Here is a 20,594-nt window from a genome sequence, read left to right as displayed (position 1 = left end):
CAAAGTTTGGGGAGAATTAAGCAAACCCGCTTTCCGTCACGATTGCTCGTGATGAGACTGTATCGGGAAGGGTTTTATCGACTTCCTGAAAATGTGGATGAAGTCAAGTCATGGTTGGAAGATATTCTTCGTGCGTTACAAGCTTGAGAGCGGTTACTGTCACGGCGACATTCGGTGGGAAAACATGGTGTACGTTCCGAAGCAACAAGTACTTGGATGCATTGTAATTTAGCAGCGTGGTGACTGGACGCTCGTCAACATGGAGTCGTCTTGCCGGTCTAGCCTGTTGATCCGCAAGCATGATTATGCTAGCAGTACTAGCTGTCAGTACGACCTGTTCCACTTGGGCAGATTGATGAGCGAGCTTAAATTCCCTTTGACACACCAATTGCTATGGATTCAGGAGAAGCTTCTTTCAGCTCGCGCCACGGCAGAAGAAGTAACGGCCAGGAGAGTGCTGGCGATGCTCAATCGGAAGAACAAGTGCCGATCGGACGACCTGCAGCTGGTTGCCAACGTGCAGTTGTCGGCATTTCACACCCCTGAAATGACGGCCAAGGCGGTACTGGTCATGGGGTGCCGCCCCCATTAGTGAGTGACTTGGAGCCATAGTTGAATTCTCTCGGAGCTTAAAAACGTCAACTTGCCAATGCTGTAGTGGTGCAATTTGAGAATATGAAACTTTTTTTTATCGCGTTGATGCTGTCAATCAAGTCCCCCAAGCACTGCTTGATTGTTTGCTGTAAGACCCCACTATTATACTACGTATACAGAGACGTATAGAGACGATCTCTGTGGCAGCCGCCAGGTGCTCCCCCACGTTGTTGAACGAATAAGCAACCTGCAAGACAAGCACCATCGACAGCGCTGTGTACAACGTGTTTTCTCGATTTTTTCGAGTTCACGGAGCGCCACCACTATTAACGGTGGAGGCTATGGATGGATCTTCTACTCGGGGGCGACTCGATACCGTCAAGTGTTTGCAGGACAGAAGGTTGTTCCAGAAAAGTGATTATTGGCGCTGCGGCTAATGGCTGCGTGGACGTATTGAAGTGGCTTTACAAATGCTATCGGTACAAGTGTCATCATAAGGAGCAAATGGTAGCAGCTTCCACGGGTAGCCGCGTGGACGCATTTGAGTTCTGGTTCATGTTCAACCGTTGACGCACGCCAATGTATCGCGCTCTAGAGTGAGCTGCAGCTAATGGCTGCGTTGCTGAGGTGGATTCTTTATTGCCGAATAATTACCACAGCAACCTTGTACATTTCTCCGATAGATCATTCCTCGCGGCTGCAGCGAATGGCCACGTAAATGTTTTGAAGTGGTTTACGGAAAACCGCGTGTAGCCAAGAGGAATACACTTTAACCTCGCACTCAGAAAACGGTAAATCTTTCAATGGAATCGCTGAAAGTGGCGAATGTTCTGGTGGATAGATGTATTTCGCACATTGGGTTAGCACTGCCGAGAGCTGCCTCTGCCAAGCAATTGAAAATGTTGGAGCTGCTTTTTCTACTTGGAGGTAAAACCCAGCTCGATCTCCAGAAATCCAATGGATACCTAGTCGAAGAAGCTGCATCAAGTGGCTGTATTGATGTGGCCGAGGTGCTTGTTGCCAACTGTAGTATACTTGATACCTGAATCGCGTTGGAGATGGCGACAAACCAATAACGATCTCCCAATGGTGCTTCTCCTGCTCGAACACAGCATATTTTTTTTCATTTCAAGGTTGAGGTTGTATTGAGTACATTTAACCTTTGTAAGGTAACGACCAAGCAGATACACCGTCGGCGCCAAGCTCATAACTCTTGACACCCCGCCAAATGGTTGAAACGGTCCACTTGACTTCCATCGATTTCATCCCGCGGACACGAACACAGCTACCAGGCAACGATTGAATACATTTTGTCGAGAAGCACTCTTTCTGACCGTGGAATTGATAAAACATTTTTGTCGCGATGCGTGCTCGATATTCGCTTGCGAACATCACAGTCGAAATCGCTCTATTGATCATTTTCAGCAAAATGTGTCATTGAGCAAGCTACTGGTGGCTGGTGGGCTGTGATTTGCGAGATTCGACTACGAAGGTTTCCATTGTGGACGCGGGTATGAGCTTCTATCTGCTTCTACAGTTTGACAGTCAGTTCGTTCAAGTTGGTGAAAATGCTACAAAGCAAGATCCACTGATTCCTGGTGGTGGAACAGTGCAAAAAAAATTGATGGCTACTCAAATCAAAATTCAATGTCACAAGAAACGCCATTTTGAGGATAGCAATAATTAATTGCCGGGCTTCAATGAGGCGAAGCGGAAGTGGCACCCTCGATCGTTGCGCGGTGTACTGGGGCACACGACAGGAAGTAGACAAACATCTTCTGGGGGCAATCGACGCAGCCCGTTTAGCAGCGCCGATGTTTTCGAGTCCTCGACCCAATCGTCATCTGGCGGATGGTTTGTACTCTCTTTTCGCTGTTGCTGGTCGAACGAAGCATACAGGAGTTGGTCCTGTAGATCGACAATTCCACTGAAAGGAAGTACGCGACTCAGGTACTGGGCCTCAAGTTCCGCGCATGACGAGGAAGCCCTCGAAGTGGCTGGTTGTGTGACAGGTCGTTTGCGTGGTGAAGCATAGCGTAGCCTTCTTTCAAGTTGCATGAACTCACGATCCTCGGTTGTCATGGGTCTTGCGAGCTCGTCCAAGCGCGAAGCAGCTGGGATTTCTCGCATGGTTTCACCTCGCACGAGGATGTTGGGAAAGAGAATGCTCCCGTTTCGCGTCGAGGTTCCTCGACTGGAGTCGCCGAAGAGGTGAGCAACATCACCGAGATAAACTGATGCGTTCCTAGATGGGGAAGCTCCTCCCTCTTTCGCTACTTCTCTGTTGCCATCTCCGTAGTCTGTATTGAAGCGGTGCGTGAAGTCTCGAACTCGCTGGTGGTGCTCCCCCATAAGAGCCCGAACAACCTCTTGTCGAGGAGAGAGGAAGGATGCAATGGTGTCTTTTCTCAAACAAAGTAATGAGCAAGTGTCGAGTGCGACAAGCTCCCAGGGAGCAGGTGACGTTGTGGTTGCTAGCGCTCCTTCCTGTCCGAAGACGGCAGGGGCTTGGACAACGGCCACAATAGACTGCCCTCGCAATGGTGGCTTTGAAACTTTAACGCTGCCGTGAACCAGCAGAACGAGCACGCTAATTTCTTCCCCCCGACAGATAATATGTCTCCCGGCTCGTGCCGTAAGCGATCGAGCTGCATACGCGAGGTGGGTGACGATATAAGGCGGCAAGGCGTGCATCCGGGGAATTGATGCGATAGCTGCTTCGGTCGCGCGCAGGACGACTTGCTTGTACGGTTTAATGGCTCGCCGGTAGAGATCGCCCGGGACGACCGCTAACTCGGCCCATGTCGTGGCAAACGTGACACAGGCACTTGCAGTGCGCAGACCTTGCGGATCAATCAAGCTGATCTCGCCAAAGCACGAACCTGGAGTAAGCGTACGGAAGAACCCGGTGCTGTACGCCGCCAAGGACACACAACCAGTGATAAGCACGTAAAAACTATCACCAGCGTCACCTTGACGGAACACGAATTCTCCGGAGTTCACTCGTATGTAAGTACTGGTGCGTGCGAGTTCTTGGAAGATGGAGTCTGGGAGTTGATCGTCGGCGAAGTATTTGAGACTGGCCAGCCACTTCTTGAGATGCCGTACATCTGCTGATGATCGATTCGGTGGCGATCGCTGTAGTCGTTGCTGGACGCCGTGCGTGGTCGCAAGATCCAAGATGGACACGACGTGCTCGGTGCTGCTCGTTTGCAGGACGAAAGACGCCGGCCCCTTATCGTCCGATGGCAATACTACCTGCTCCTGCATAAGTGAACGGCGAGGGCGAGATCTGTAGCTGTAGCTGATACGAGTTCGTGGTGGCGCTGAAGTCGCCGGAGCCGGCTCGTCCCAAAACGTGACATGCTGGCGCCACACGCGGCGATGCGTTCGTTGCGCCTGCATTCGGTCGAGTGTCGTTAGGTATGTGATGGCGTGCACAATGCGCTGGAACACCACGCGTAGCGGTGGTAACGCGGCAGGAACCTCGACGATCTGGAAATCCTCTAACCGCGATGTTGGACTCGGAAAGCGAATGGTTCGGATAGTGGAGAAGACGTCGCCTATGCTGCGATATCGCGGTGACACTCGCATCACTACGACGCTTTTGTCCTGGAGACCGTAGTCACCCAACTCGTCGTCACCTTCGAGCTGCTCGTCATGGAAAAGCAGTCGCTGCTGCTCGAATGGAATTCCGAATTGGCGTTGAAGTGCCGCCTGCATACACACCAGGGACTGGGAACGGTGAACGGATATTCGCTCCAGCTCGGATCGACCAGGTAGGTGGAAATAAACTTCGAAGCGGATATCCCGCATGCGGATGCTGGAAGGTTGGTGCCATAGCATGGTCGATCGCATGGAAATTTTCCTGCGTTGTGCAGCCCCAGCCATGGCGACTACAGATACAGGTTGAGCAAGTCGTGGAGCAAATCCACCAGCACCGAGACCCAACTGGGACGCTGTCATTGAGCGTCTGCGTCCTTGGTTCGCCATCCTAGTAGGTTGGAGGGTTGAAGAGCACCTAATGTCCTGCGCAATGTGGACTGTGCTCGTTTGCTGCTGCCATTCTGGAGCTGAGGAGCCGTATTTTTAGGGATGATGATCTGACGAAGACGGCATCGTTCCCGCTCGTGGACTCATTAACCTCTCTTCTTTAGCTTTTGAGTGTGCGACGAGCAATAAGTAGAACCATAAAAACTTTTGCTGCTCAGCCTGCTGCACCCCCTTCACTTGTCCTTCCGATTGAGCATCGCGAGCACACTCTTGGCTGTCACTTCTTCAGATTTGTCGCGAGCTGAAAGCAGCTTCTCCCGAATCCACAGCAGATTGTGTGTCAAAGGGGATTTAAGCTCGCTCATCATCCCACCAATCTGGTACAAGTCGCCCTCACATGTGAGGGTGCCTACGTAATGATGCTCGCGGCGCAACATCCTTGAGCGTTATGACGACTCCATGTTGATGAGCACCTAGTAACCAGGTCGCTGATATACACAATATATTATGGCAAAAAGTTCATGTTCCCCGAACTTCATGAGCAGAATCTTCACCACATTCAGGTGGCCATTTTCTACAGCTTTCTTGATACCAGTGACGACGTATGTCCATTTATTATGGAAATCTTTATCAAGCAGCCACTGCAAAACATTTGTGTGCCCATTCACTGCCGCCAGGAGGAATGCTCTGGAGTTGCTGTAGGACGTCTTCGAAAGTAGAATGTCATTAGCGTAGCAGCTTGGTCATTAGCGCAGCAACTTCAAGAGCAGGCGCGAGTGGCGCGCGCTGGAGGCCAAACAATAAGAATCTAATCACCTTCACGCTGCAGCTACTACGAGTTCCTCTTCAGGACGGTATATGTACAGTTAATGCCCGTCAAGCCACTTCAACACGCCTACATATCCATTGGCCGCAGCACCGATGAATTCTTTATTGGATCAACTTTCTGTCCTTCTGCGACTCAATCATGTGGTGCATTTGATCGTCCTTCAGCAGCAGCGCAAACCAGTACGGCTTCCGTTACCAGCCGTGAAGCCAAATGCATTCGAGAAACGCGCGAGAGCTGATTGCATACGACGCCATCGATGGTGCTTGGCTTAAGCAGGCCGCATAATTGTTCCACGATGTAGGATATTGCTTGTAGCTATGGAGGAAGTGCCAACGAGCCAACGAGACGTATAGCAGTGGCAGTGACTCGGCCATCTAGCGTTTCTTGTGGGACAACAATTAAAGTATCGATGGTGAAACTCATGTATTGAATTGTTTTCGCATCAATCACGTTGTAGTCTATTCTTCACTTTTTCCAAATGACGTGGTCTGGTAACATCTAAAATCGAATAATCAGCGGAATGCTCTCATTTCCGAACACGACACGATGAAGGTAAGTTATTTTGCAGCATGGTAGGGCAACCTCCATTCGCGGTGGAGACTGGAGTCGACGATAGAGTGGAAAAATTGAGGAACGTCATTGCCAGCACTCGAGAAGTGAATGCACACCCAAGCGATGTCACGCTTTACTGGAAAAAATACGGCTCGTACAGCGAGAGCATCAAGATGCGCGACGGCGTTCAAGTGAAGTACTTTCGTCCGGGCTTCTATAGTCGATGTGACAAACCTCAGATTACGGTGGAGGTCCCCCACAGAAACGCAGTTTCCAACAAGCTAACAACGACCGCGGAAGCAAATGCTAGTCGACTCGACGAGGAAGACATTGGTTTGGAAGGCCTTTGGAAATATTCAGAAGTGAATTTAATGCAGTTCCCCTCTCCGCCTGAAATGGTGTCCCATCTGGAATGCGGTCTGCCATTCCGAGTCCACATCCAAGACCAGCACACTGCTGCTAAGATTTTTGACAAGGATGGACCTGAGATTCGTTGCGACGATCTATCGTCGTTGATTGATGTTCTAACTATGAGCTACGAGGCTGGCCTGGATGAAGAGGATACGAAGCGCTCGTGCTAATGGGGTTCAACTCGAGGTGCATCGGAAAATTTCCGATAACGATGCAAGTGCAGGATTAAAGCTACAGTCGGACCATGCGTTGCAATGGCTGTTTGGTGTTGTGCGGGGAAGAATGAAGTGGTGCCACGGATATTGGTGACACACTTGCGGAGCTGGAGTCAAAGATGCAGTACTGGAATCCGACGTTTTTTGGCGAACTCCCGTACATTTTGGGCTACGTCGCCAATGGCAACCATCGACAAATGTTTGCATTCCGATACGAAGGTGGAGATCGTTTTCAGTTGCTCTGTGAATCTTCCTCGACGGTGGTAATCAAGGTTTTCTACAACCTAGCCTTCATTTTGAGCTATATGGCAGTTCAGTCCAAGTTGACCAGCCAGACTCTGCTATCACCATTCGAACTCTCTCACAGTGACACAGGAACAATCGAGCTGGTCGACGGCATGCTCCAGCTAACTATTAGGTGCGACCACTGCGAAAGCGACGGTGACTACAAAAGAATCGTCGGAATCTATAAAACCTTGCGGAGCTTGCGCATATACGCCCTTCAGAGCGTGGAGAGTTTCAATCAATCGCGCTTTCCGTCGCGCAAGATCGAAGTGAAGCTGTCTCCGACGGGATTCTATCGCCTCCCCGAAAATGTGGAAGAAGTCGAGACATGGCTGGAAAATATGCTCAACGCATTGCAAGCTTGGCATGCGAGCGGCTACTGCCATGGCGGTCTTGGATGGGATAGCATTGTGTACGTTCCCCAGCAACAAATTACGAAACATGAAGTACTATAGCAGCCCGGTTACTGGGTACTCGTCAACATGGAGTCGTCACGCCGGTCTCGTACGGAGCACCGTGAAGGTGACTTTTATTCGTGTGAAAATGACTTGAACCAGTTGGGCAGGTTGCTGGATGGATTTCAAAGGTCCAACGTCTCTTTGCCACACCGACTGCTATGGATTCGGGATAAGCTGCTTTCAGCTCGCGACAAGACGGAAGAAGCGACGGCCAAGAAAGTGCTGGTGATGCTGAATCAAACTAAGAACTGCCGAGCGGAGGACCTGCAGGCGGCTGCTAAAATGATTTTGTCGGTGCTTCACCGCCAGAAATGACGCCCGAGTCGATGCTAGCCATGCTGAGGGGGATGGTGCCACCCCCGCAGGTTTCAGAGCGGAGTAGTTGAAGACTTGAAGTGCTGTCAGCTAGCCCCACATAACTTACTGTTTTGAACCATCACAAAAGTTTTAGTAGCTTCTATTATTTAATACATTGTCGGAGAAACGACAAGGAAGAGTAAATTTTCGATGCTACTAAATAAATAACCACAAAATCTACGAGTTTATCGGCGAGCGAGAGTGGGGTCGTTCATGGTGAGCTTAAAACAGGCTATTAGGATTCATGGATTCGTGTGTATTGATGTGTATCACCTACAGTACATGTTCACCTATAGTACATGCACTATTGGCAAATGGAATTTTCCGAGTTGTTGGCAACACCAAACCGTTCCGTGTTGCACTGTTAAAATTCAACTAGTTCGTGAAGGACTACCTGAATACTAGCAATCGAAGTATTTCAGGTCGTGGAAAACGGATAGATGCGTGAGAGTGGGAAAGTTTCACCCGGTCACTCTTGCCAGCGTTTACCAGCCCCAGCCACAGCCACCTCCCCAGCCCCAGCCTCCTCCGCATTGTTCCTTCTTGGTCCCTTCTGGAGTCTTGGCTCCAGCAGCAAGAACGGCCTCGGCCGGCTTGTTGTCCGCCACGCGCAGGTCAGGTTGGTCGGCAGCACACACCGTCGCGACAGCAACAGCAGCGACGACAGCGAGCGTAGCGAGCTTCATGGTCTTGACGATGCGCTTGTTCTCGTCCGGGCAAGTTGCGTTGTGGGAATCCGAGATGCTACTTGGGACATCATAATGAATCGGCCTCTGGTTTTACAAGGAAACGTCTTAAAGATTTCGCCAAATTCTCCACTAGGGAACATCAATTTCTTGGGAAGTTCGAGGAAGTTGTAGACGACAAGTATCTTCGCCAAGGTCAGTTAATGAATGATATCCTCATCCACGTAGCACGTTTGACGGACTGAGATGTTTTTGGCTACGGATTCGTCGGTGTTTTAGTTACAGTAGTCTAAAGTAGTACGTCAGAGTACGTAGTGGAAACCTACACTTCCGAGCACGCTACCGTGTACCATTGCAGGGAATAAATCTTTCCGATTCAAGATAGTTGTCATCTACAACTTCTCCTCGAACTTCCCAAGAAATTGATGTTCCCTAGTGGAGAATTTGGCGAAATCTTTAAGACGTTTCCTTGTAAAACCAGAGGCTGGTTCATTATGATGTCCCAAGTAGCATCTCGGATTCCCACAACGCAACTTGCCCGGACGAGAACAAGCGCATCGTCAAGACCATGAAGCTCGCTACGCTCGTTGTCGTCGCTGCTGTTGCTGTCGCGACGGTGTGTGCTGCCGACCAACCTGACCTGCGCGTGGCGGACAACAAGCCGGCCGAGGCCGTTCTTGCTGCTGGAGCCAAGACTCCAGAAGGGACCAAGAAGGAACAATGCGGAGGAGGCTGGGGCTGGGGAGGTGGCTGTGGCTGGGGCTGGTAAACGCTGGCAAGAGTGACCGGGTGAAACTTTCCCACTCTCACGCATCTATCCGTTTTCCACGACCTGAAATACTTCGATTGCTAGTATTCAGGTAGTCCTTCACGAACTAGTTGAATTTTAACAGTGCAACACGGAACGGTTTGGTGTTGCCAACAACTCGGAAGATTCCACTTGCATCGCCAATAGCACATGTACTATCGCATCAATACACACGAATCCATGATCCCGAAACTGGTAAGCTACGTTGTGGTCTACCCTGTTGCTACTGGTGTTGCTGTTGCTGCCATGTTGCTTTGTCTTTTGTAAGCAAAATTTTCAACGAGCTAGCGTCCAGCATCACATTACATATTGCTACTACCACTTGGTTTGGCCCTTTGTTCACTTCTATCGAAGTCGAACCATTATGGGCCCGTTGGCAACTTCAGTCTTCACGATCGCAGCACAGAAGATGCTCTGCAGGTCTTCGTAGTCACCATCAGCTGCCATCCCCAGCAGTAGCTCGATTTGTTTCTGTTCAGTCATGCAATGTAATGGATTGGCATTTATACCGTGAACGGAGAAACTGGAAGATCCACGAGTTCGTGCTGGAGCTGTCCGATGAATTGTTGCAGTTGCGCTAACAACGCGATGGCATCGATGCTGGGGCGGCATTCGGGCTTTTCGGGCCACATTACCACCGCAAGTGTTAAACCACCAGGATAGCACCAAGGAGCTATAGCCAAAAGTAGCAGTTGATCGCTTTGGTTATCGTCCATTGGTTGTCGTGGTGCTTTCGTTCGAGCATCTCTACTCGGCAACGACGCTGGTGTCACTTCACAAATGGATCCTTCACTCTGGGATCTACCATACTAGTACCACCACTTCGACCAGCCTAACCAAGGGGCTTCATGTTGTTGGTGCTCCACTCACGATCTATCTCCGATCGCTCTTTGCCAACCAAAAGATGTCATCTACCGAGCCCGAAGCACTTACATGAAACATCCAAAGTCTTCGAATAGCCGTTGGTTTTGCATGGTGACTCTGGTATTTTTACGAGCTGAGACTTCCGCGACGTGCTGTCGGCCTGTAACTCGCCAGCCACTTTGCAGACGCTTTGCTCTTGTTGAAGTCATGACGATGTCCAGCGCTGCGACGGCCGATAGTTCCGGCGTCAGACTCAAGCGGAAGGTGCTAAGTGCCGAAACCAAGCTCTTCGAGTGGCGACCATGCAGCTGCTCCATCATGGCACGCGATGGCAAGCTCCTGCTGCAATTGCAGACGCCTCCGCAAGACGAAGACAATCGCGACGATCACGACAGCGACACCGAGACGATCACCATCGACTTGGCCACGCAGCTTCTCAACGTCGTGCCCAAAAAGAACAAGGCACGATGCGACCTGGAATACTACGCACCCGTAGCCACCATGAGCAGACAAGTGCTGAAAGAGGAGCTCATGGCACCGTCAGCTACCCATTGTCAGCAGTGGATCGCTCAGGTTCGACGTGTCCAGCAGCAAGCCCATCAGCAACGCAGACCAGCTTCCAGCGCCTCGACGAGGTCAGGAGCGTCACCCGTTGCTCCGCTGCCGTCACCACTCACAAGCCACAGCGAACTCAATGGCAGTAGGAACGGCAGAACATCTAGCATGAACAACTCTGCTGCCGTAGCACACTCCGCCGTGTCAACAACTGCCAGAGAACCTTCCCCTCCGAGAAGACAAGTTTCGTGTGAGATGTCTCGGTCAGATTTAGGCCCGCCAGAGCGCTCTTCCCCACATCGGCAAAACCTTCCGACGCGTCTCGAGTCTTCGTCTTTGTCATCGTCTGCAATCTCCTATACACTGCCCGACAGCTTGGCAGCAGTTGCAACTGCGGCTTCCTGTCGAGTCCGTGAACGCTGTGATGCTCCTCAGCCGGCTATAAACAACAGCGAGTTGGACCACACCGTAGATTCTTCAAGCTGCTCGCCAGCCCCCGTGCTTGATGCTGTGCCTCGGTCTGACGCACCACAGTCGCTCATATCGTCGATTTCTTCTGTCTCGACAACAATACCACCGACGGCGCAATGGAGAAGAGGAAGCGGAGCACATATCTCCAGTCCCCGATACTCGTCGTCTTCATCTGAAAGCGAAATGCCGCATTCTCCGCACCGACGATCTCGCCGCGGCAGACCTTCATCGCACGATGTTAGAGGCTTTGGCGTAAGCGAGAACAACGATCAGGGAAGTGATGATGAACTGGAGCCAGCCCGATACCGACGACGAAGCTTCCGCCGTAGCTCTGATATCTTGGACGAAAGACAGACATCGATATCGCGAGGGGTTTGTGGTGGTAAACTCGCATCCTCATTGTCGTCGAGGGGATCACCACCCTACCGAATTTCAACGCGTACACGGCAATCCCCTGGATGGTTCAGCGAAGGTGCGGCCTCGACAGCATTTGAAGCCGAGGGAGAGTCCTCGCAAGCTGAGCTGCATATTCTGCAACGAGTCGAGGCAGCTTTGCGTGCACTTGAGCTGGAAAACGCCCAAGCAAAAGCGCGCGAACGAGAGCTTCTCCAGGAAATACAAGCACTACGCGATGGTACAAGGGTAGCTGCAGCTGAGCGAAAACACATCGAGCAAGAGTACCGGCACTCCAGACGCGAAGTTGACTCTTGGAGACGCGCTGCACAAAGTGCTGAGGCTGCAGCAGCTCAACTGCAAGAGCAACTAGGCATCGCTCGCGAGGAGAACCAGCTCTTGGCCGGCGAAAAGATGCGTCTCAAACGCCAGAACAGCGAGCTTCTGAACCAAGTGCATCGTCTCGATTCGCTTGTCTACGGCCGGTTCTAGTTCAAAAACGCACAGCGATGCTCAACATCAGTAAAATACAGCAAGAGGATGTTGTACGTTGGTAAAAAGGTCCCAGTTCCTTGCTGAGGTTTTGCCCAGAGTTGAATTGTTGAATTTTGAAGAATCGTCATCAGTTAGCACTTGGTTAAACGAAGCCACTGCCGGAACCATTCCAGTGTCGATCTTCGTACCGCTCAGCGAAGTCCGCGTGTGATGACGCGGTTGCGGTCGCTGCATCCACATTATTTTGATTCTTTGATGCGTTATCTTGAGGCCCCGACATGCGCTTTGTCCTCGTTCTTCTTGTGGCAATTTTGCTGCTGCCAGCTGCAGTGTCCTGTTCGTCACCAGGAGTTTTGCTTCTGGATGGAGTTTTCTTCAACTGCATTGGACTTTTCGAAGTGTCCTTCGCCTCCTGGTCAGCTTTCTTGTTCTCTTCCTCCTTCTTCTTTTGCTTCTCCTTTTCCAGTTTATCTTCAGCAGCAGCAGCAGCGACCACGGCCTTGGCAGCTTCTGCAGCAGGCGTCGTTGGTCCCCCGTCCTGTGGGTTCTCCCAGATCCACGACAGCCAGCCGGGCGTAAGAGCATACATGAAGGTGCTCCAGATCGCCTCTCCTCCCTGCGCCTGCACCGTTTGGTCGCGCACCACGCCACTCACGAACTCCTTGGCGTGGTTCTGGACGTCTCTGCGACTCAGCACATCGTGCACCGAGTCGCTGAGTGTCTTGCCCACGTTCTGCTTCACCGCGTCCTGCAGGAACGTGTGCGCCAGCAACTGGGTCAAGTTGGTTCTCGTCTGCTCGTCGCGCATGATCTGCTCCAGCAGCAGCAGCAAGGCCTCCTTGGCCTTCGGGTCCACCACCGTCGACCGCAACAGGTCCACGAGCTGGCGCAGCGTCTTGGGGTCCTCCAGCAGCGCCGCCATCGTGTGTTTCGTCAGGTCCGCCACCTGCGCACGCGTCATCGGGTCATTCAGCGTGTTGATCACCAACGCGCGCAGCGCTTCACGCGTCGAATCCATCACCACAAGCTGCAAACCAAACACCACCATCATATCCGTCAGCATACCCATCGTCTTCGAATGATTGCACCATTTCAACCACAATAACCACACAACACGTTGCAATCATATCAGTACAACACCACCGCGCTTCGAGCGCGCTCTCACCCGCTGCAGGAACCTGGAGGCTTGGTCCAGCACCTTGGGGTCGTTGAGCACCGTCTGCACGATCTGCGACGCCAGCTCCCGCGTGTTGTCGCGCAGCGTCTCGTCCTGCAGCGAGCGCGAGGCCACCTCGGCCGTGTGGCGACTCATGCCCAGTTTGAGCTCCGGCGCGAAGGCCACGAGCCCCACGCCGCCCAGCAGCAGCGCGCCCAGCCACCACCACACGCGCTGGCTGCGCATGAGGCGGCGCACCATCTCCGGCTCGCTCAGGCTCGGCGGAGGGGGCGGAGCAGTTGGCGGCGCGCTGTAGTGGCGCCGGCGCGCACCCGCGTGCCACGCGCTCCAAGATATAGACGCGCCGCGACGAGGCGGATCCGATGCAACCTTCCGCAGCAGCGGCAGCGCCCGCCATCGGCCGCTAGACGCCATGAAGCGCAGCATCTTCAAGTGATCCCGACGTATTTTTTTGATGTGCGGAGCTCGCGATGTCGCACTTTAGCGAGGTGTGTCCGGTTGGAAGAGACGCGTTACGGAGGACAAGTGTGGGATGCTGACAGCCATTTTGGACGAGTGGGACTCATGCACGCGGACGCAGGTTGGTGACAAAATGTATCTATGCAGACTCTCCTTTATGGGACGCGGCTACTACGCAACGCAACACCTCCGCGGTCGTTCGAAATCCATTCCATTGCACACGCACTATCCACCTCAATCACTTCAGGTAAACGCACCGCCAATGCCCACCGCAGCGCCGCTCGGACCGCGAAGGCGCTCGTCGCACGGCGCGTTGCTCTGCCTAACGTCTGTCGGCCATCGCACAAAAGCTGTCTTTTTCTGTCTTGATTCGTTTCGATGCCTGCTCCTCTCCTGCTGTTGGTCTCGCGCTCGCTAATACATCACCCACCGCCGGCCAAGCCGCCCAGCCCGCCCGCACGCTTGCCGCGAGCGTTAGTTACATCTGCTTCCACTGCGCTTCGTTTGGCCGAGCTGAACTGCCTGCTGCGGAGGGTGCTTCATTGCGTCGCGTCGACTCGACCGTCGTCCCTGTATAGTTTAAAAAGTCTGGCACTGGTACTTCCAGATGACGGCGAAGCAGTCGCCGCTTCCCGTTGCGAAGTAGGGGGACGCTGGGGACGACGCCACACTTATCACCGAATTCCGGTAGCCCGTCAACGTCAGCACGGAGCGCGACGAGCGCGGGTCCCAAAACACCACAGATCGGTCCTTTGAGCCGGACATCAACCACCTGGATGATCACAGCAGAGACAACACAGCACAGTTAGTGTAATGCTCACCACCAGATAACTCAGGACACTTGCGCTGAAAACGCACCTTCCATCAGGCGTGTATGCAACCGACAGAACGAAGTCCTTGTGGCCCTGGAAGAGCATGCGCGGCCGCGTCGTGGTGCGGCCCTGCGCGCACACGTCCCACAGCATGATGTTGCGGTCAAGCGAGCCAGAAATCACGTTCTTGCCGTCGGGCGAGAAGGCGATCGAGTACACGGAGTCGCTGTGGCCCTCCAGGCGGTCCAGCAGCTGTGCAGTCTCCGTATCCCAAATCCGTACAACCTTGTCGAGCGAAGCCGCAGCCAGGAGGCGTCCATCTGGAGACAGCGCCACCGAAGTCACGCCGTCCGACGGACCACCGCTCTCGTTACCGAAAATCTTCTTGCACTGGCCGTTGCGAGCGTCCCAAAGCCGCACCTTGCGGTCACCCGAGCCAGAGACAATCAGGTCGTTCACGTAGTCCAGCGAGTAAATTTCGGACTCGTGGCCCGTCATGGCCGGGCCCTCCTCGTTCGAAGCGATATCCCACACACGGATGGTGTTCTGCGGCATGCCCGCCACCAGCTTTGTGCAGTCCGGCGAGAAGCAAACAGCGCGAACGTAGGCGTCGTCGGCCTCGTTAGCAGCAGCATTGGCCTGAGACGTGGGGGTCTGTCCGTTGGAGCCCGCAGGACGCGACACGAGGAACTTGCGGTCGCCGGTCTTGACGTCAAACACCTGCGCGGTCTTGTGGCAGCCGGAGGCCATCATCGTGCCGTCCGACGAGAAGCGCACGCAGCACACGACGCTCTGGTGGTCCATGGACTGATGCATCTCGGCCGCGGGGCGCTCCGACTCCTGGTACGACATGCTGGTCTTGGACGAGTAGACGCAGCTCCAGTTGAGGCGGCTGGCCTTGGTGTTGGAGCTCTTCTGCGTCGTGTTGTTGCCCGAGGCGGCCGACAGCGTCGTGGTCGCGCTGGCGGACGGGCGGCTTTCAGCGTTGTCGCCCTCGGCCTTGACGCTCGAGGCCGCGCTCTGCGACTGGTTGGCGCTGGCCGCGCTGGGGCTCGAGTTGGTGCTGTTGGAGCCCTGCTCGCGGTTCATCTTGCTGACCTGGGGAAGCATGCCGCTGGCCGCGGGGGCGCCGGCCGCGGCCGAGCTCACGGGCGGCAGCGCGCCCTTGCCGTTGGCGCTGAGGCTGGGGATGCTGGGCTCGGAGCCGTTGAGCTTCGACTTCTTGAGCGCGGGCGGGGAGCTGGCCGCGCGGTCCTTGCCGTTCACGTCGCTGTTGATGCTGGGCATGCGGCGCGAGGAGGGCGTCGTGTTGGCGTTGCTCGTGTCGAGCGGGCTGAGCTGCGGCGGCGGGTTCTGGCCGCCGGCCGGCGGGGGCGGCGGCAGCTGCGGCGGGTTCTGGCCGAGCTGCTGCAGGCTGCGCGAGGCCGGCTGCACGGGCACGACGCGCACGGGCGAGCCGCCGCGCGGCTGCTGCTGTGCGTTGGTGGGCGCGCGGCCCGAGGACGTGGCGGCCGCCACGAGGTTGGACATGAGCGAGGCCGAGTCGTCCTGCATGCCGCCGCTGGTGGGCGGCGCGCGCGAGCGCTTGGCCGGCAGCTTGGCCGGCGGCGGCGGCTGCTGCTGCTGCTGCGGGGGCGGCACCTGCTGCTGCTGCGGGGGCGGGCCCTGGCCCGTCTCGAGCTGGCGCCGCATGCGCAGCATGTCCTCCTCGTACTGCTGGCGGATGCGGCGGTGGTTGGCCTCCAGCGCCTTGAGCGACTGCTGTATCTGGTCCATCTCCACCACCTGCGACTGGATCTTGCGCTCCATCTCGAGCTGCTCCATCTTGGCCATGTTGAGCTGCTGGATGGCCGCCTCGTACTCGGCCTTGACCTGGTCCAGCATCTCGCCCACGCGGCTCGTGCCGGCCGCGGCCAGCTGCGGCGGCGCGCCGGGGTTGCCGGCCGACGGCCCGCGGAGAGGCTGAGGCTGCGGCTGCTGCGGGGGCGGCACGGCGTTCGGGTTGCCGCCGCGGCCGCGCGCCGGCCCGGGGGCGGACGACGTGTACATGGCGGAGGAGGCGGGTGTGTCTGGCCAAGGGAGGAGAGCACGGGTTAGCACCCAAGGTGACGAGGTGTTAAAGCGACAGGGGGGCCCGGCGAGAAGTGCTGCGCCACTACTTTTTGCCTTTTTGCCAGGCAAAAAAGAGAAATGAGGAAATAAGAGGGCGGCCGCCTCACCTGCTGCGGAGTGAGTCAGCGAGCGGCTGCTGCTTGCTGCCTCGCTGGGCCTCGAAGCGGTGGTGGGGCGGGGGCGAGCGGGTGCGAACGACCGCCTCGGTGTGGCGCCGACTGTCGGTGCGGCGCGAGTCTCGATCCCCTCGGGGTGGCTTTAGGAGTGCCTGAACGGCAGAACTATCGCGAAAAGGGGGGCGGGAGCGAGAGGGGCTGCTGGCTGTTCAAATGGTGGAGCTCAGACGCAGCCTCGTCGCTGGACGCGCCCGGGCTATGCGCGCGGAGAGGGACACAATAAGCCGTGATGGCGCGAAATTTGACGCGCCACGGCGAACTCAGGTAAAATAGTACCGTGCGGAACACCCTCCGCGCAGGAATATGGCAGCCCAAGTATACTTAGACCAAGTTGAAATCACCTCTTATTCTTGATAGCATACACGCGACGATTCTTCCCAAAAGGTGGGAAAGTATTGGAATAGACCGTTCAGAAAAACAAGCTGGTTCCCCCCTCCGAAACGCAAACGTTCCCGTCCCATGCGTGATTCTGTCGTGAATCACCGAGGAAGCGGCAAAGAGGAAGCCGCCACCTAGCTCCCTTCCATTCTGCATTGCTTATACGAGAGCGTTCCCGCCACCAGGAAACCCCCCAGCTAGCATAAAGTCCCGACGGTTAGTTAGCACCGGCCCGGCTCCACCAGATCAACCCAGGCCTCCCTCCCTCCGAACAGTTCGCGCGTGTGCGGTGCCCCGCATCTGGGGCTTCGGTGTGCGCGTCCAGCCAGCTGATACTGTGCCCACTCCACCCGTGGCGGCCCCGCAGTGATTCCGTCCAGCGGCGCTCAAGATGACTCGCGCGTTGAAGCGCGTCGTCACCTGTCGCTGCCGCGTGGCGAGATCACGGATGGAGCGATGGTGAGGTACCCGTTCCCTGGTACACTCGGCACTTCACCGTTGCAAAAACCCTGCGCTCCTCATCCGGTGGCAGCAGCGGGCCTCGCGTGACGCCAGCACAAGTTGCGCCCGACCCGCCGTGTTACACACCTCGACGGCACAACGCCGCATAGGGCCAGTCGCCTGTCTTGCCCCCCGTACATGCCGCCGGCCGCATTTAGCACATTCGCCTCGAGGCCGCGAGTCCTCTCTAACCACCTCTAAACGCCACGCTCCCGGTTAAGGGAATCTCCATCGCGATGGTGCGGTCGCTGCCGCTGCGCAGCGGCTTCTTCAAGGCGCCGGAGCTGTCGGACGCGGACCAGGCGGAGCTGCTGGCCTGGGGCCGCTCGCTCGTGGCCGACCTGGTGCGCCAGCCCGACGTGGAGTGGACGCTGGTGCACGAGCGCAAGGGCGTGGCGCTGAGCGAGGACCGGCAGAAGGGCGGGCTCACGTACTCGGTGCGGGCCGTGGGCCCGGTGCGCGCGTCGCTGGACGACGTGATGGACATGTTCCTGGCGCAGAGCACGCCGGACTTGCGCTCGCTCATGCAGCTGCAGCTGCGCGAGCTGTTCGCGGACGCCGCCGTGCTCTTCCACCGCGAGCAGAACGAGAGCGAGGCGCTGAGCATCAAGTGGGCGGCGGCGCGCGCCAAGAAGAGCGTGGCCAGCCTGGGCGGCCACGCGGGGCTCGACCTGTGCCTGCTCGAGTACGCGGGCGTGCTGCCGGCCGAGGCCGTGGACGGCCCGGGCGCCTCGGCCGCTGGCCCGACGGCGCCGCCCGTGGGCGTGTGCGTCTACGAGTCCATCGACCAGGCCGAGTGCCCGTCGCTCTACGACTCGCACAGGCTCGAGCGCGCGTCCGTGTCCAAGTGCGGCTTCGTGTTCCGGCCGCGGCCGGACGAGCGCGTGGTCGAGGCCACGTTCGTGTGCAGCATCCGCCAGCCGCCCGGCGCGCGCTCCAAGCGCCGCTGGAACCGCGCGCTGCTGGCCCACTGGGCCGAGTGCGTGGGCGGCATCGAGGAGGCCATCAGCCGCCGCCGCATCTCCAAGGAGCTCACGCGGCGCCGCGTGCCCACGTGGGTGAACGACAAGGACCGCGCGTGCTGCCACCTGTGCCTCAAGACGTTCACCAACACGCGGCGCAAGCACCACTGCCGCGCGTGCGGCGAGATCATCTGCCGCGCCTGCAGCGTCTACAAGAGCGTGGACCTGCAGTCCGTGGGCTTGACCACGCTGCGCGTGTGCAAGGCCTGCATGGACGGCACGTCGCCCAGTGCGGCCGACAAGGAGAAGGAAGAGGCCAACCTCAAGGCGGCGGCCGCAGTGGCCGCGGCCGCTAATGGAGTCAAACCGGACGGGGAAGAAGCTGCCGTCGCGTTGCCCGACGGCGTGGATAATGCGGTCCTTAGAGACGCAGTGGAGGAGTACGCGCTGGCTCTGCCCGGCGCGCAGGTCTCGACGGTGCCCGACCTCGTGGGCATCGCCTGGCTGCAGCAGCTCGCGGCCAGAGATCAGGAGAGCAAGGACATGGTGAACGCCCTCATGGAGCGGCTACAGGTTGATGCCCAGCAGAAGGACGTGGGCACGATGGAGGAGCAGGTGGACATCTACGACACGCTGTGCGACCTGGCCGCGCAGACCTTGGCCTGCAAGTACGCGGTCGTGAGCCTCGTGGACGAGAACCGCCAGTGGTTCAAGAGCGCCGTGAACGTCAAGGAGTCCGAGGTGCCGCGCGACTTCAGCTTCTGCGAGTACCCCGTGCGCGACCAGCGGCCGCTCGTGGTCATGGACACGCTGCGCGACCCGCGCTTCAGGACAAACCCGTTCGTGACGGGCCCGCTCGGTGTGCGCTTCCTGGCCGGCGCGCCGCTTTTCACGGTGGACAACGAGTGCGTCGGAGCTGTGTGCGTGCTGGACACGGCGCCGCGCGAGTCGCTACAGGAGTCGCAGATCGCCACGATGCAGAACCTGGCACATCTGGCCATGGTCATGGTGCAGGAGCGGAGAGAGGCACAGAGCAAGGTGGCACGAGCCATGGCGGCGTCCTCGCAGATTGTGCCGGCCCGTCAAAATGGCGGCCAGCTCACCAACACCGCCACCAACACAGCCACCGCCAGCTCCTCGGACCTCGTGCCGCTCAGCAGCTACTCCGAGACGTCCATGGTGGTGCAGGGTCGCGATCGACCGAAGGAAGACCCGGTGCTCAAGGAACAGATGATTCAGCTGCTGCACAAGGCGTCGCAAGTGCGCGACCAGGTGAACCTGCAGACGCACAAGCAGCAGGCAGGGCTCCAGAGCTCCGCCGAATAGACCCAGCAGCGCGCCTAGCACTATCATCACGGCGACGCCATCTCACATCATCAATACACTACGCTCCGCCTTGTTGGCGCGACGTACACTTAGGAATACACGGGGGAAGAGGAAGGAGAAAAATGAAAGCACATGACACAAACACAAGCGAGAAAAGACTACAGCGCGCGAGAGTCGAGCAGCGCAGATTGACCGCAAGCCGGTGGATAGACCGTTGACGCAAAGACTGAAGTGATCGAACAGAAGTTCACCGAGTCTTGGCCTCGTGACAAGAGGAGAAACGGCGAGCCTGCAGGTTGGCGATAGAAGCGCAACAGGAAGTGTGGAGAGATAGATCTGCTCGAGTCGAGAAGATGCTGAGTGCGGGAGGGTGGTGCTGTGAAGCACAGTGGTGTTACTAGACATGTGGTGAGTGAGGCCAGTTATTGCGATTTAAAAGCAGAAATTGGAGAGTGTACAGTTGGGCGTGCCATTACGTTATTGTGAAAGCGCCGTCGTCGATCTTGCACGACATCCGTTTAAACTTGAATTGATTCGAAAAGACAAAGCAACATAGGAACTGCTCTACTAAAGTTGTCGAGAAAGTTCACGCCCAGCCTCACTCCAATCATCAGCCAGTAACATTCACGACTTTTTCAGTGCCGAGAGAATTCCATTTCTTTGGGGTCTTGGCTCCGGAGCCATCGCCTGGGGAGGTGGCACCAAATCCTTCATCGTCACCAGCA

The 20,594-nt window shown here is 56.3% G+C and overlaps 4 protein-coding genes across 4 annotated transcripts; 2 read left to right on the top strand and 2 right to left on the bottom strand.

Moving 5' to 3' along the window:
- Positions 1–10,259: 10,259 nt before the first annotated feature.
- IUM83_10545 (ubiquitin carboxyl-terminal hydrolase 4) lies at positions 10,260–10,881 on the top strand (the record flags this gene model as incomplete). The annotated part of the gene is made up of 2 exons (XM_067935057.1): positions 10,260–10,625; positions 10,876–10,881. 2 exons carry the CDS (start codon positions 10,260–10,262, stop codon positions 10,879–10,881), a joined length of 372 nt encoding a protein of 123 aa, XP_067791442.1.
- A 1,227-nt stretch (positions 10,882–12,108) lies between these two features.
- IUM83_10544 (WD40 repeat-containing protein) lies at positions 12,109–13,383 on the bottom strand (the record flags this gene model as incomplete). The annotated part of the gene is made up of 2 exons (XM_067935056.1): positions 12,109–12,993; positions 13,132–13,383. 2 exons carry the CDS (start codon positions 13,381–13,383, stop codon positions 12,109–12,111), a joined length of 1,137 nt encoding a protein of 378 aa, XP_067791461.1.
- Positions 13,384–14,181: 798 nt separating this feature from the next.
- IUM83_10543 (Transcriptional repressor TUP1-like protein) lies at positions 14,182–16,463 on the bottom strand (the record flags this gene model as incomplete). The annotated part of the gene is made up of 2 exons (XM_067935055.1): positions 14,182–14,374; positions 14,461–16,463. The coding sequence occupies 2 exons, from the start codon at positions 16,461–16,463 to the stop codon at positions 14,182–14,184; spliced, it is 2,196 nt and encodes a 731-aa protein (XP_067791439.1).
- Positions 16,464–17,817: 1,354 nt separating this feature from the next.
- Positions 17,818–19,869, top strand: IUM83_10542 (uncharacterized protein; the record flags this gene model as incomplete). Its single annotated transcript, XM_067935054.1, has 1 exon — positions 17,818–19,869. The coding sequence occupies one exon, from the start codon at positions 17,818–17,820 to the stop codon at positions 19,867–19,869; it is 2,052 nt and encodes a 683-aa protein (XP_067791410.1).
- Positions 19,870–20,594: the final 725 nt, after the last annotated feature.

The sequence above is a fragment of the Phytophthora cinnamomi genome (assembly GCF_018691715.1).
Source record: "Phytophthora cinnamomi strain GKB4 chromosome Unknown Contig39, whole genome shotgun sequence".
NCBI classification, from domain to species: Eukaryota; Oomycota; class Peronosporomycetes; order Peronosporales; family Peronosporaceae; genus Phytophthora; species Phytophthora cinnamomi.
The sequence above is the reverse complement of the archived record's forward strand: the minus strand, read 5'-3'. Positions and strand labels throughout refer to the sequence as shown.